The following is a 13,878-nucleotide window of genomic DNA, read 5'->3' on the forward strand; positions in this document are numbered from 1 at the left end:
TTAAGTTTCTATGTGACACAGTGCCTTAAATATTATGCTTATAAACCACGGAGCGTATTCTTGAGACATTGCGACTTTAAAACGTTCAAATCAAACGAGTACAGATAAAAGGCGTCAAAACCGCAATTTTTTGAAATAATTTGCCAAACAACAACACTTTTTAGGCAAATAAACAGATAAGTGTGTTAAAATTAGGAATACTTTAAAAATTACCCCCCCTATGTCACATTTTAATCTGTTTTCTTTCTCTATATGTGAACATAGTGAGTGATGCACGTTCACGCGACAGGGGTGCAGATCTCCGCAAGCATGCACTTCTCGGCACGACACCTGTCCAGAGTTTATTACTCTCTGTTCGATATTAGAGGCTATCAGCTGTTGGTGGGTCACTGGCCGGCTGCTAGGTGCTTTATCGTGTCTGTGCTTGGGTGTTCCTACTGTTCTACCAGCTGACAGCCGCTATATCGAGACGCAACAACAAACCAAAGAAGGCTTCACTGTTTATTGGTTCTGTTCTACTTTCTAAGTCAATTCAGATTGTTGTTTTATTCCCAGAAACTTCTGGTTTGATCTTCATAGACACTCATTTTATTTTTGGTTATTCATTTATCCCCTTTTGTAGAATAGTGCATGCTTAGTAGAGTGAGAGTTGTTGAACAAGAATAGTTATGGAGTTTTGATGAAAATTCAACTTGGAAGACTCACCTCCACTTCCGGCTCCGTCTAATTACTCCACCACGTTCTCCACTTCCATAATGGAAAGATGAAATGCAGCCTGCAGTTACCTTAAAGAAGTAATTGTTTTCAGGTATGTAGAACGCAACAGAGGCAGCTTTGCACTAGATGACATCAGCAGCAACAAAGGAAATGAATATGCAGAAAATAATGATGTTTCCACCTCCATGCTTCACGGGATGGTGCTCTTGAGGTTGTACTCATCCTTTTTTCCCACAAACACAGCGAGTGAAGTTTAGACCAAAAAGCACTATTGTTTCCTCATCAGACCACATGACTTTTACGCATTCCTCTTCTGGATCATTCAGATGGTCATTGGCAAACTTCAGAGGGGCCTGGACATGCTCTGGATTGAGCAGGGGGAACTTGATGCGCTGCAGGATTTTAATCCATGGCAGCGTAGTGTGTTACTAATGGTCTTCTTTGAGACTGTGGTCCCAGCTTTCTTCAGGTCAGTGACTAGGTCCTGCCGTGTAGTTCTGGGCTGATCCCTCACCTACCTCATGATCATTGATGGCCTATGAGCTTAGATCTCATATGGAGGCTCAGGCCGAGGGAGATTGACCATCATCTTGAACTTCTTCCCTTTTCTTATAATTACTCCAACAGTTGTTGCCTTCTAAGATAACTGACATAATCCTTATGATTATTGTATCTTTAATCTGGGGTAAATTGATGGCTTAATCTGTTTTGTTGTTATTCAAGAACTATGATGATAACAACATTAATTTCAACAATAACAACTTTGAGTTTCTATAAAAATAAGATTTTTGATTAATTCTCAATTAATCAATATGAAACAAATATGATGTGGGTTATGAAGTGTGTCCAGTACTCAAGCTAAAGGGCTTTAGATAGTGATTAAATGTTTGCAGGTTTTTTTTATTTTTATTAAATTACTTGCACAGCTGTATCATATTAACAGTAGCTAAGCTGGTTTTTGTATATATATTATAGTATATTATTCCTTTGAATCATTAAAGAAAACCTTTAATTGTCATCTTCAGCAACACAGCTCTTTCACAAGTCTGCACTATAACAGGTATGAGATGAACAAATCGATACATAAAATATATTTGTTGTCAAACCATAGCCAGCTTAAGGAATCAATCAGTATAGCTCTCTGATACAGTTCTACCATAAAAACAGGGTGGCCTGTATTTTACAGTGACATGTTTTGACAAAGACATGTGGCATCGGGCATGTTGGTCTGTCTGATCTATGGACTTAAGAGCTGGGTCAATGAGATTGGCTGCTTTATAGTTAATCAATAGACAGAAACTTGTCCCAACAATAACTGAATTTGAATTGCTCAGACTGAATCTGTACAGGTCCTTCTCAAAATATTAGCATATTGTGATAAAGTTCATTATTTTCCATAATGTAATGATGAAAATTTAACATTCATATATTTTAGATTCATTGCACACTAACTGAAATATTTCAGGTCTTTTATTGTCTTAATACGGATGATTTTGGCATACAGCTCATGAAAACCCAAAATTCCTATCTCACAAAATTAGCATATAATTAAAAGGGTCTCTAAACGAGCTATGAACCTCATCATCTGAATCAACGAGTTAACTCTAAACACCTGCAAAAGATTCCTGAGGCCTTTAAAACTCCCAGCCTGGTTCATCACTCAAAACCCCAATCATGGGTAAGACTGTCGACCTGACTGCTGTCCAGAAGGCCACTATTGACACCCTCAAGCAAGAGGGTAAGACACAGAAAGAAATTTCTGAACGAATAGGCTGTTCTCAGAGTGCTGTATCAAGGCACCTCAGTGGGAAGTCTGTGGGAAGGAAAAAGTGTGGCAGAAAACGCTGCACAACGAGAAGAGGTGACCGGACCCTGAGGAAGATTGTGGAGAAGGGCCGATTCCAGACCTTGGGGGACCTGCGGAAGCAGTGGACTGAGTCTGGAGTAGAAACATCCAGAGCCACCGTGCACAGGCGTGTGCGGGAAATGGGCTACAGGTGCCGCATTCCCCAGGTCAAGCCACTTTTGAACCAGAAACAGCAGCAGAAGCGCCTGACCTGGGCTACAGAGAAGCAGCACTGGACTGTTTCTCAGTGGTCCAAAGTACTTTTTTCGGATGAAAGCAAATTCTGCATGTCATTCGGAAATCAAGGTGCCAGAGTCTGGAGGAAGACTGGGGAGAAGGAAATGCCAGAAGTCCAGTGTCAAGTACCCACAGTCAGTGATGGTCTGGGGTGCCGTGTCAGCTGCTGGTGTTGGTCCACTGTGTTTTATCAAGTGCAGGGTCAATGCAGCCAGCTATCGGGAGATTTTGGAGCAGTTCATGCTTCCATCTGCTGAAAAGCTTTATGGAGATGAAGATTTCATTTTTCAGCACGACCTGACACCTGCTCACAGTGCCAAAACCACTGGTAAATGGTTTACTGACCATGGTATCACTGTGCTCAATTGGCCTGCCAACTCTCCTGACCTGAACCCCATAGAGAATCTGTGGGATATTGTGAAGAGAACGTTGAGAGACTCAAGACCCAACACTCTGGATGAGCTAAAGGCCGCTATCGAAGCATCCTGGACCTCCATAAGACCTCAGCAGTGCCACAGGCTGATTGCCTCCATGCCACGCCGCATTGAAGCAGTCATTTCTGCAAAAGGATTCCCGACCAAGTATTGAGTGCATAACTGTACATGATTATTTGAAGGTTGACGTTTATTGTATTAAAAACACTTTTCTTTTATTGGTCGGATGAAATATGCTAATTTTGTGAGATAGGAATTTTGGGTTTTCATGAGCTGTATGCCAAAATCATCCGTATTAAGACAATAAAAGACCTGAAATATTTCAGTTAGTGTGCAATGAATCTAAAATATATGAATGTAAAATTTTCATCATGACATTATGGAAAATAATGAACTTTATCACAATATGCTAATATTTTGAGATGGACCTGTATTTGTGTTATTTTAAATGTAATGCAATGGTTTGAAAATGAATCTCACTAAGTTGAAACTGAATTCATTTGCTTTGAAAATGTATTTTGTTGTATTTAAAATTCAGCTTGACTACTTTCAATTTCAGTTCCAAAATTCTTTTTTTTATTGTGTCACACATCCGGTCCTTGAGGAAAGCCACAGAATAATTAAACTCAGATTTACCAATTTAACATCAGGTTAAACGTCCTTTACAGCATTTTGATCTGGAGCAGGGCAGCGTACATGAGCTTGAGATGCTACTCGCTCTCTGCTGTGTTTAGGGTTGTCTCGTTCAAACACCCATTTCAGGGGCATTTCCTCATCAGCATAAGACAACATGCCCTCTTCAAGAATATTGATATATGCAAATTGATCCATGATCCTTTGTGTACCATAAAGAAGCCTGACACCATATCACCATATCCCCATCCCCATATCACGATGCTTGAACCACCATGCTTCACTGTCTTCAGAGTGTACCATGGCTTAATTCAGTGTTTAGAGGTCGTCTGACAAACTGTCTGGAGCCCTTGGACACAAAAAGAACGATCTTACTTTCATAACTCCACAAAATGTTTCTCCATGTTTCTTTAGACCAGTTGATGTGTTTTTTGTCAAGCTGTATCTTCTTCAGCACGTCTTTGAGTGGACTTCTTGCCGATAGATTAGCTTTACACGTCTTCTAATTGTCACACTACTCACCGTCAACTTCGGGCCTTCTATGATCACCCTGGAGCTGATCATTGCTGAGCCTTTGCCATTCTGTCTGTTCTTTAAACCATTCAAATGTTAGTCTTTCATTTTTTCCACGTCTGCTTTGCTTTCCATTTTAAAGCATTGTATAGTCTGAGCTGTCTCTCATTTTCTGCCCTTCTTTATGTTTCCCCTTCTTCAATCAATGTCTCAATCAAAGTATGCCATTTTTTGAACAATGCCTGGAACAACTCATTCTTTTCAGGTTTTCAGAGAGTCATGCATGTGCAACATGTGCCGACATCATCCTTAAATAAGGGCCACCTGATTGGCAACTATTTCTTCACAGAATGAATGACCTCAATAGTTGAACTCCACATTGCTGTTATTTTGAACATGCCTATTTCAATCAGTAATTCAATTTCAGACTCAGGAGTATGTACAGGGGTTGGACAATGAAACTGAAACACCTGCTTTTAGACCACAATAATTTATTAGTATGGTGTAGGGCCTCCTTTTGCGGCCAATACAGCATCAATTCGTCTTTCGAATGACATATACAAGTCCTGCACAGTGGTCAGAGGGATTTTAAGCCATTCTTCTTGCAGGATAGTGGCCAGGTCACTACGTGATACTGGTGGAGGAAAACGTTTCCTGACTCGCTCCTCCAAAACACCCCAAAGTGGCTGAATAATATTTAGATCTGGTGACTGTGCAGGCCATGGGAGATGTTCAACTTCACTTTCATGTTTATCAAACCAATCTTTCACCAGTCTTGCTGTGTGTATTGGTGCATTGTCATCCTGGTACACGGCACCGCCTTCAGGATACAATGTTTGAACCATTGGATGCACATGGTCCTCAAGAATGGTTCGGTAGTCCTTGGCAGTGACGCGCCCATCTAGCACAAGTATTGGGCCAAGTGAATGCCATGATATGGCTGCCCAAACCATCACTGATCCACCCCCATGCTTCACTCTGGGCATGCAACAGTCTGGGTGGTACGCTTCTTTGGGGCTTCTCCACACCGTAACTCTCCCAGATGTGGTGAAAACAGTAAAGGTGGACTCATCAGAGAACAATACATGTTTCACATTATCCACAGCCCAAGATTTGCACTCCTTGCACCAGTGAAACCGACGTTTGGCATTGGCATGAGTGACCAAAGGTTTGGCTGTAGCAGCCCGGCCGTGTATATTGACCCTGTGGAGCTCCCGACGGACAGTTCTGGTGGAAACAGGAGAGTTGAGGTGCACATTTAATTCTGCCGTGATTTGGGCAGCCGTGGTTTTATGTTTTTTGGATACAATCCGGGTTAGCACTCGAACATCCCTTTCAGACAGCTTCCTCTTGTGTCCACAGTTAATCCTGTTGGATGTGGTTCGTCCTTCTTGGTGGTATGCTGACGTTACCCTGGATACCGTGGCTCTTGATACGTCACAAAGACTTGCTGTCTTGGTCACAGATGCGCCAGCAAGACGTGCACCAACAATTTGTCCTCTTTTGAACTCTGGTATGTCACCCATAATGTTGTGTGCATTTCAATATTTTGAGCAAAACTGTGCTCTTACCCTGCTAATTGAACCTTCACACTCTGTTCTTACTGGTGCAATGTGCAATCAATGAAGACTGGCTACCAGGCTGGTCCAATTTAGCCATGAAACCTCCCACACTAAAATGACAGGTGTTTCAGTTTCATTGTCCAACCCCTGTATATAATGACTGTTGGTTCTGTTGGTTTTCTATGATTCTACTACACCTACTAGTAAATTATTTGTGGTGATATGATTTCCACAGGAAACTGTTATTGATCTGGTTAGTCTGGCTGGACTTGTTTTGACCGCAACTGTGAACATAAGAGTTTAAACTGCAGAAAATGGATCTTTGCAGTACCATCGACTCGACGCCTGATGGCAGCAGCGTGCCCTGACGCCCCTCTAACACCACAAACATGGCGGCGCCCGTTAGTAGGTTCATTTCCGTTTCCAGAAAACTCGGAACTTTTCTGTTTAATTCAGTGTTTATCGCTCAGGCGGCGACAGTGGTCCACAACATGGACTCGGGAAGACCAACCAAGGTTTGGCAGCGATGTTTATCACGCTTTAATTTCGTGTTCTGCTGTTTCGTAACATTTCCTACATGTTGAGATGAAACTGTTATACTTCGCTGTTGCCGTGTTGCGCAGTTAAACAGCCAAGTTCAACCATGTGTAGCTGCAGATCCAGCTTCCTGTCTTCTAGTGGGTGTTTATTGTTGCATTTCTCTTAAACAGCTGGAGTTTGCCGTTCAGATGACATGTGAAAGCTGTGCAGAGAAAGTTAGAGCTGCTTTGGAGGGTAAACCAGGTGAGGAAGCTCAAAATGTAAAATGCTGGGGGGGTTATTTGGGTTTATCCTTTGCTGTTTGTGACGGATATTATGATTTCAATCGCCTCCAGTGTTGTGTTTATGTCTGTCAGCTTTTCATGTAATCCTATGCTGCCTACCGGTGATCAGCAGTTGCTCACACGATAAAAGGAAATAAGCTCACTGTATTTTAAATTTGCCTATTTTATATTAGCCTTTAAAGAATGAGCAAAAGACAGACGCACTTGATTTTTAGGTTCCCTGTGACACAGCAATTTTTAACAAAAAAATCGAAAAGATTTCAACTGATGCCAGTATGTAGGTTAAAAACAAGGCTACAGCATTTTAAAGCTGAAATTCTGAGGTAATTTATGTCCCTCAGTTACACTGTGCTTAATTTGAACAATTTATATATCTTGCGAAGAGTTGTTTAACAATTGGCAAAAAAGATTTTTGCTTTATTTTGCTTTTTTTGGTCAAATTAAGCTTTATAGTTAATTTATGTCTCAATTTTAGAATTTATTTCTGATTTTTGATTGAAAGCTAATCAGATCATGATTCTTTGGACTATATTTGGTATCCAGTCCAACTTTATTTATAAAAAACTTTAAACAGCCAGCGCAGAACCAATGTGCTGTACAGTTAAATGAGTTAAAAACAAAAGCAAATAGTCCTATATCGTTAACCTCATAGCATAATTGCCCGAACAATTATGCTATGAGGCCTACGATATCAAAACAATATAAAACCACATAAAACTCAACTAAAACAATTAATATAAAAAGGACCTAAAACCAACATCTTACATGGTAAATTTCCACGGTTTGGGAGCTGCTACAGCGAAAGCTCTAAGTTTATGCTCAGTCTGAGGTGCGGTAAGGAGCAGCTGATCAGTTGACCTTACAGGTGTACAGGTCCTTCTCAAAAAATTAGCATATTGTGATAAAGTTCATTATTTTCCATAATGTCATGATGAAAATTTAACATTCATATATTTTAGATTCATTGCACACTAACTGAAATATTTCAGGTCTTTTATTGTCTTAATACGGATGATTTTGGCATACAGCTCATGAAAACCCAAAATTCCTATCTCACAAAATTAGCATATCATTAAAAGGGTCTCTAAACGAGCTATGAACCTAATCATCTGAATCAACGAGTTAACTCTAAACACCTGCAAAAGATTCCTGAGGCCTTTAAAACTCCCAGCCTGGTTCATCACTCAAAACCCCAATCATGGGTAAGACTGCCGACCTGACTGCTGTCCAGAAGGCCACTATTGACACCAGCAAGAGGGTAAGACACAGAAATACATTTCTGAACGAATAGGCTGTTCCCAGAGTGCTGTATCAAGGCACCTCAGTGGGAAGTCTGTGGGAAGGAAAAAGTGTGGCAGAAAACGCCTGCACAACGAGAAGAGGTGACCGGACCCTGAGGAAGATTGTGGAGAAGGGCCGATTCCAGACATTGGGGGACCTGCGGAAGCAGTGGACTGAGTCTGGAGTAGAAACATCCAGAGCCACCGTGCACAGGCGTGTGCAGGAAATGGGCTACAGGTGCCACATTCCCCAGACCTGGGCTATAGAGAAGCAGCACTGGACTGTTGCTCAGTGGTCCAAAGTACTTTTTTCAGATGAAAGCAAATTCTGCATGTCATTCGGAAATCAAGGTGCCAGAGTCTGGAGGAAGACTGGGGAGAAGGAAATGCCAAAATGCCAGAAGTCCAGTGTCAAGTACCCACAGTCAGTGATGGTCTGGGGTGCCGTGTCAGCTGCTGGTGTTGGTCCACTGTGTTTTATCAAGGGCAGGGTCAATGCAGCTAGCTATCAGGAGATTTTGGAGCACTTCATGCTTCCATCTGCTGAAAAGCTTTATGGAGATGAAGATTTCATTTTTCAGCACGACCTGGCACCTGCTCACAGTGCCAAAACCACTGGTAAATGGTTTACTGACCATGGTATCACTGTGCTCAATTGGCCTGCCAACTCTCCTGACCTGAACCCCATAGAGAATCTGTGGGATATTGTGAAGAGAACGTTGAGAGACTCAAGACCCAACACTCTGGATGAGCTAAAGGCCGCTATCGAAGCATCCTGGGCCTCCATAAGACCTCAGCAGTGCCACAGGTTGATTGCCTCCATGCCACGCCGCATTGAAGCAGTCATTTCTGCAAAAGGATTCCCGACCAAGTATTGAGTGCATAACTGTACATGATTATTTGAAGATTGACGTTTTTTGTATTAAAAACACTTTTCTTTTATTGGTCGGATGAAATATGCTAATTTTGTGAGATAGGAATTTTGGGTTTTCATGAGCTGTATGCCAAAATCATCCGTATTAAGACAATAAAAGACCTGAAATATTTCAGTTAGTGTGCAATGAATCTAAAATATATGAATGTTAAATTTTCATCATGACATTATAGAAAATAATGAACTTTATCACAATATGCTAATTTTTTGAGAAGGACCTGTATAAGGCTGCAACAGTTCAGAGAGATAGGATAGGGCAGGGCCATGGAGGGCTTTAAAAGCTAACAAAATCCTTTTAAAATGAACCCTTAAAGGAATGGGCAGCCAATGAAGGTAAGCTAAAATGAAAGCAATGTGTTCAAACTTCTGAGTGCATGTTAAAAGACACGCTGATGCATTTTGCTTCCTATGGAGAAAAGTGATGGACGGAGCAGTGACCCCTACATAAAGCGCATTAAAGTAATCCAGCCGAGTGGCAACAAATGCATGGATTACTGTGTCAAAGTGCTGCTTGAAGAGAATTGGTTTTATTTATTTTTATTTTACTTGACGACATTACCTCATGGACTATTTGGATCATTTAAGAAACTAATTTTCTAGTAAATAATACAAGGTTTTGTTAGACCAAAGATTTAGCACTAAGCATCACTGCCATTAACATTAATGAGCGAGAAAATAGATAAAATATGATTTGGGTTTTTTCATGTTATTACGTTAAGAAATTCTTGAAACTGCAACCCTCAATAGCAAATAAAACCAGATTTTTTTTAGGAGAACTGCACAGCCATTAACAATATCACCCTACTAGTGGCTGTGGCTCAATGGGAAGAGACGTGGTATGCCCTCATTCTCACGTAGCAGCTATAAAACCTACCTCTTCAACGTATATGAGCAGTATTGAATATGCCATTAATCGAGAAATATCCTGGGTTGAAATATAGCAGTTCTTATAACTTTATAGTTAAATAATTGTAATTTCTCTGTGGTTTTTTTTTTTTTTTTTTTTTTTGTGTTTGCAGGAGTAAGTTCAATCAGCATTGATGTCGGTAAAGAGGAGGTCCTGGTGGAGGCTGCTCTCACCAGTGCAGAAGTGCAGTCTCTCATTGAGAGTACAGGACGAAGGGCCGTGCTGAAGGGTATTGGGGGATCAGAGCGAGGTGTGGACCACACAGGAGAAGAAAAAACTCAGTTTTCTCATGTAAAAAAAACAACTGCCACTCCATATAATTCATTACACTCAATCACCTGTATGTCAATCTTTACCTAACAGTTATTAACAACTGTGTGTTTTTCAAACACATGTTGACACAAACAGCGTCTACTGTTTGCGTCACCATATGTGTAATTCTGCATGCCAGAGTTTGCAAAGAAAATGGAAAAATAATATTATTGTCCAATCTAGTGATCCACGACACATCTGCATTTACATAGTTATCGGCCGATGAGTTGGCATCCATAGTTTAAACCCTACAACACATCATTTTACTAAATATCATTCTCACTATAAGAAATCTGAGTCCTGAACCCCTTACAGGTCTCAGTGGAAGTTCTGTGGCAAGCCTCGCTTCAAATGAATGTAGCCTGTAGTTTAATCTGTTTATCTTCCAATGGCAGTTTCTTTGTAACATTAGTTTTTTCAAATAAAATTGTCAGACAAGAGCAAATTGACGTTTGTAAAGATCTATCTTTAGGCACATTCTTCTTGGATGAATTTAGCTGTTTTCAACTTGCTGACAAAAATGCTCCATAATGACATAATTATGTAGGTGATGAATAATCCGGTCACACTTAAACTGTGATTTATGCATATCTATTGTTGTTTTTATTACAACCCTTTCTAAATGCGGTAAGTTTATTTTAGTTTCTTTGGCTTCTATCAATGGTGCGCTTAAGTAAGAATAGACCTGAATCTGATTTTACATACAGTACAGACCAAAAGTTAGGACACACCTTCTCATTCAAAGAGTTTTCTTTATTTTCATGACTATGAATATTGTAGCTTCACACTGAAAGCATCAAAACTATGAATTAACACATGTGGAATTATATACTGAACAAAAAAGTGTGAAACAGCTGAAAATATGTCTTATATTCTAGGTTCTTCAAAGTAGCTACCTTTTGCTTTGATTACTGCTCTGCACACTCTTGGTATTCTGTTGATGAGCTTCAAGAGGTAGTCACCTGAAATGGTTTTCACTTCACAGGTGTACCCTGTCAGGTTTAATAAGTGGGATTTCCAGCCTTATAAATGGGGTTGAACCATCAGTTGTGTTGTGCAGGAGGTGGATACAGTACACAGCTGATAGTCCTATTGAATAGACTGTTAGAATTTGTATTATGGCAAGAAAAAAGCAGCTAAGTAAAGAAAAATAAGTGGCCCTCATTACTTTAAGAAATGAAGGTCAGTCAGTCCGAACAATTGGGAAAACTTTGAAAGTGTCGCCAAGTGCAGTCGCAAAAACCATCAAGCGCTACAAAGAAACTGGTTCACATGAGGACGGCCCCAGGAAAGGAAGACCAAGAATCACCTCTGCTGCGGACGATAAGTTCATCCGAGTCACCAGCCTCAGAAATCGCAGGTTAACAGCAGCTCAGATTAGAGAACAGGTCAATGCCACACAGAGTTCTAGCAGCAGACACATCTCTAGAACAACTGTTAAGAGGAGACTGTGTGAATCAGGCCTTCATGGTAAAATAGCTGCTAGGAAACCACTGCTGAGGACAGGCAACAAGCAGAAGAGACTTGTTTGGGCTAAAGAACACAAGGAATGGACATTAGACCAGTGGAAATATGTGCTTTGGTCTGATGGGTCCAAGTTTGAGATCTTTGGTTCCAACCACCGTGTCTTTGTGCGGCGCAGAAGAGGTGAACGGATGGACTCTACATGCCTGGTTCCCACCGTGAAGCATGGAGGAGGAGGTGTGATGGTGTGGTGGTGCTTTGCTGGTGACACTGTTGGGGATTTATTCAAAATTGAAGGCATACTGAACCAGCATGGCTACCACAGCATCTTGCAGCGGCATGCTATTCCATCCGGTTTGCGTTTAGTTGGACCATCATTTATTTTTCAACAGGACAATGACCCCAAACACACCTCCAGGCTGTGTAAGGGCTATTTGATCAAGAAGGAGAGTGATGGGGTGCTGCCCCAGATGACCTGGCCTCCACAGTCACTGGACCTGAACCCAATCGAGATGGTTTGGGGTGAGCTGGACTGCGGAGTGAAGGCAAAAGGGCCAACAAGTGCTAAGCATCTCTGGAAACTCCTTCAAGACTGTTGGAAAACCATTTCAGGTGACTACCTCCTGAAGCTCATCAACAGAATGCCAAGAGTGTGCGGAGTTTTAATCAAAGCAAAAGGTGGCTACTTTGAAGAACCTAGAATATAAGACATATTTTCAGTTGTTTCACACTTTTTTGTTCAGTATATAATTTCACATGTGTTAATTTATAGTTTTGATGCCTTCAGTGTGAAGCTACAATATTCATAGTCGTAAAAATAAAGACAACTCTTTGAATGAGAAGGTGTGTCCAAACCTTTGGTCTGTACTATACCTGTTGAGGTTCAGTACTTCACAAACGATGGCAAAGTGAGAAACGTTAGGAAAAAGTTTTGGTTCTGCTGCCTCCAAAATATATTACATTATTTTTGCGTTGCAACTTTGAATGGATATGAAAATGTGAGATTTTTAAAACCAGGTAGCCCTCCTAAAAAGCATGAATCTTTAAGCGGTGTTTGTGTGATGTCAACACATCAGTTCTGACACCTCTGAGGGTGTGTGTGTTTAACAGATCTGGGTGCAGCCGTGGCCATGGTGTCTGGAGCTGGATCGATTCAGGGCGTGGTGCGTTTCCTGCAGCTGTCTGAGGAACGCTGCCTGATTGACGGGACCATTGATGGGTTAGAACCTGGACCCCACGGTCTGCATGTCCACACCCTGGGAGACCTCACACGGGACTGCTTCAGGTGCTTCATTAATGTTCCATCAAGCAAGAGCCCCCTGCTGATTGGTGGCTTGACAGGAGTAGTTTCTAGAGATAGCTGATGTGACTTTTTTTGTTGTTGTTGAAATTTGATGAAGTTTGGATTGTAACACGATTATGACCACATTTTCCAGCTTTGTCTTTTAACTGCATCAGTAAAATTGAACACTGAGCCTAAAGGCAGTATTTTACAGCTCTTCCTTAAGTTATGATATAAGTTGCACATCGTTTGAGATTTGTGACATAATGCACTAAACATTCCAGCATGTAGCAGGTAGAGGCCTGAAGGAACGGGTACCTGTGGGACCAGCACAAACCTCAAGGAAGGAAAGAGATTTATAGTTGATGCCAAATAAATCTGGCTGTTAAACGCTGAAGTGAACAAAGGAGAAATTATAAATCAATGTCCCACGTTGCTTCAAATGAGCTTTGGTCTATCGTGACAATCTTGATACTGGGAACGGTTTCTCCAAGCGGTTCTGGAGTCCATGCAGGGAGCTCTGATACCGAGTTAATCTCTCTTTCCTGCAGAGTGGCTTGTTTCAGTTCATCTCAGGTCATTTGCTAACAAACAGCTCATAAATCTGGGCTATTTATTGGCAGATGTTGAATACTGGGAAATACATTTTTTTTTTAAATTGCGACATATCCGATTTTTGTTTTTTCCCTTCCCCGAAACAAAAGGCCTTAAGCCTCCACAAGGGCTTTTTATGCACATAAACCATTTCATTTTTCTGATCCGATTAAATTGAATTTGTCCTTCCTCTGCAGCTGCGGAGAGCACTACAACCCATTTGGGAAACAACATGGAGGTCCAGGGGACTCTGAAAGGGTACAGTCAATTTTTCTAATTTTCCAGGCTTTCTAAACTGACTCATTGTGTAATCGTTCTATTTTCTAAGTGGATTCAGTG

At 41.1% G+C, this 13,878-nt stretch overlaps 1 protein-coding gene across 2 annotated transcripts in view; it reads left to right on the plus strand.

Annotated features, from left to right (window-relative positions):
* The window catches only part of LOC124881345 (copper chaperone for superoxide dismutase-like), a 31,833-nt gene that overhangs the window by 14,798 nt on the left and 3,157 nt on the right, over positions 1-13,878 (plus strand). Inside the window, exons 1-5 of one of the 2 annotated variants that reach the window (XM_047386908.1) lie at positions 6,147-6,457; positions 6,653-6,725; positions 10,000-10,137; positions 12,774-12,948; positions 13,737-13,797. In XM_047386908.1, coding sequence (XP_047242864.1) covers positions 6,332-6,457; positions 6,653-6,725; positions 10,000-10,137; positions 12,774-12,948; positions 13,737-13,797 — 573 coding nt within the window. In that variant the 5' untranslated portion in view covers positions 6,147-6,331. Of the gene's footprint in view, positions 1-6,146; positions 6,458-6,652; positions 6,726-9,999; positions 10,138-12,773; positions 12,949-13,736; positions 13,798-13,878 lie in introns of those variants that run through there. The other variant, XM_047386909.1, reaches the window with a different exon arrangement.

This window comes from Girardinichthys multiradiatus, chromosome 14 (assembly GCF_021462225.1).
Source record: "Girardinichthys multiradiatus isolate DD_20200921_A chromosome 14, DD_fGirMul_XY1, whole genome shotgun sequence".
Taxonomy (NCBI): Eukaryota; Metazoa; Chordata; class Actinopteri; order Cyprinodontiformes; family Goodeidae; genus Girardinichthys; species Girardinichthys multiradiatus.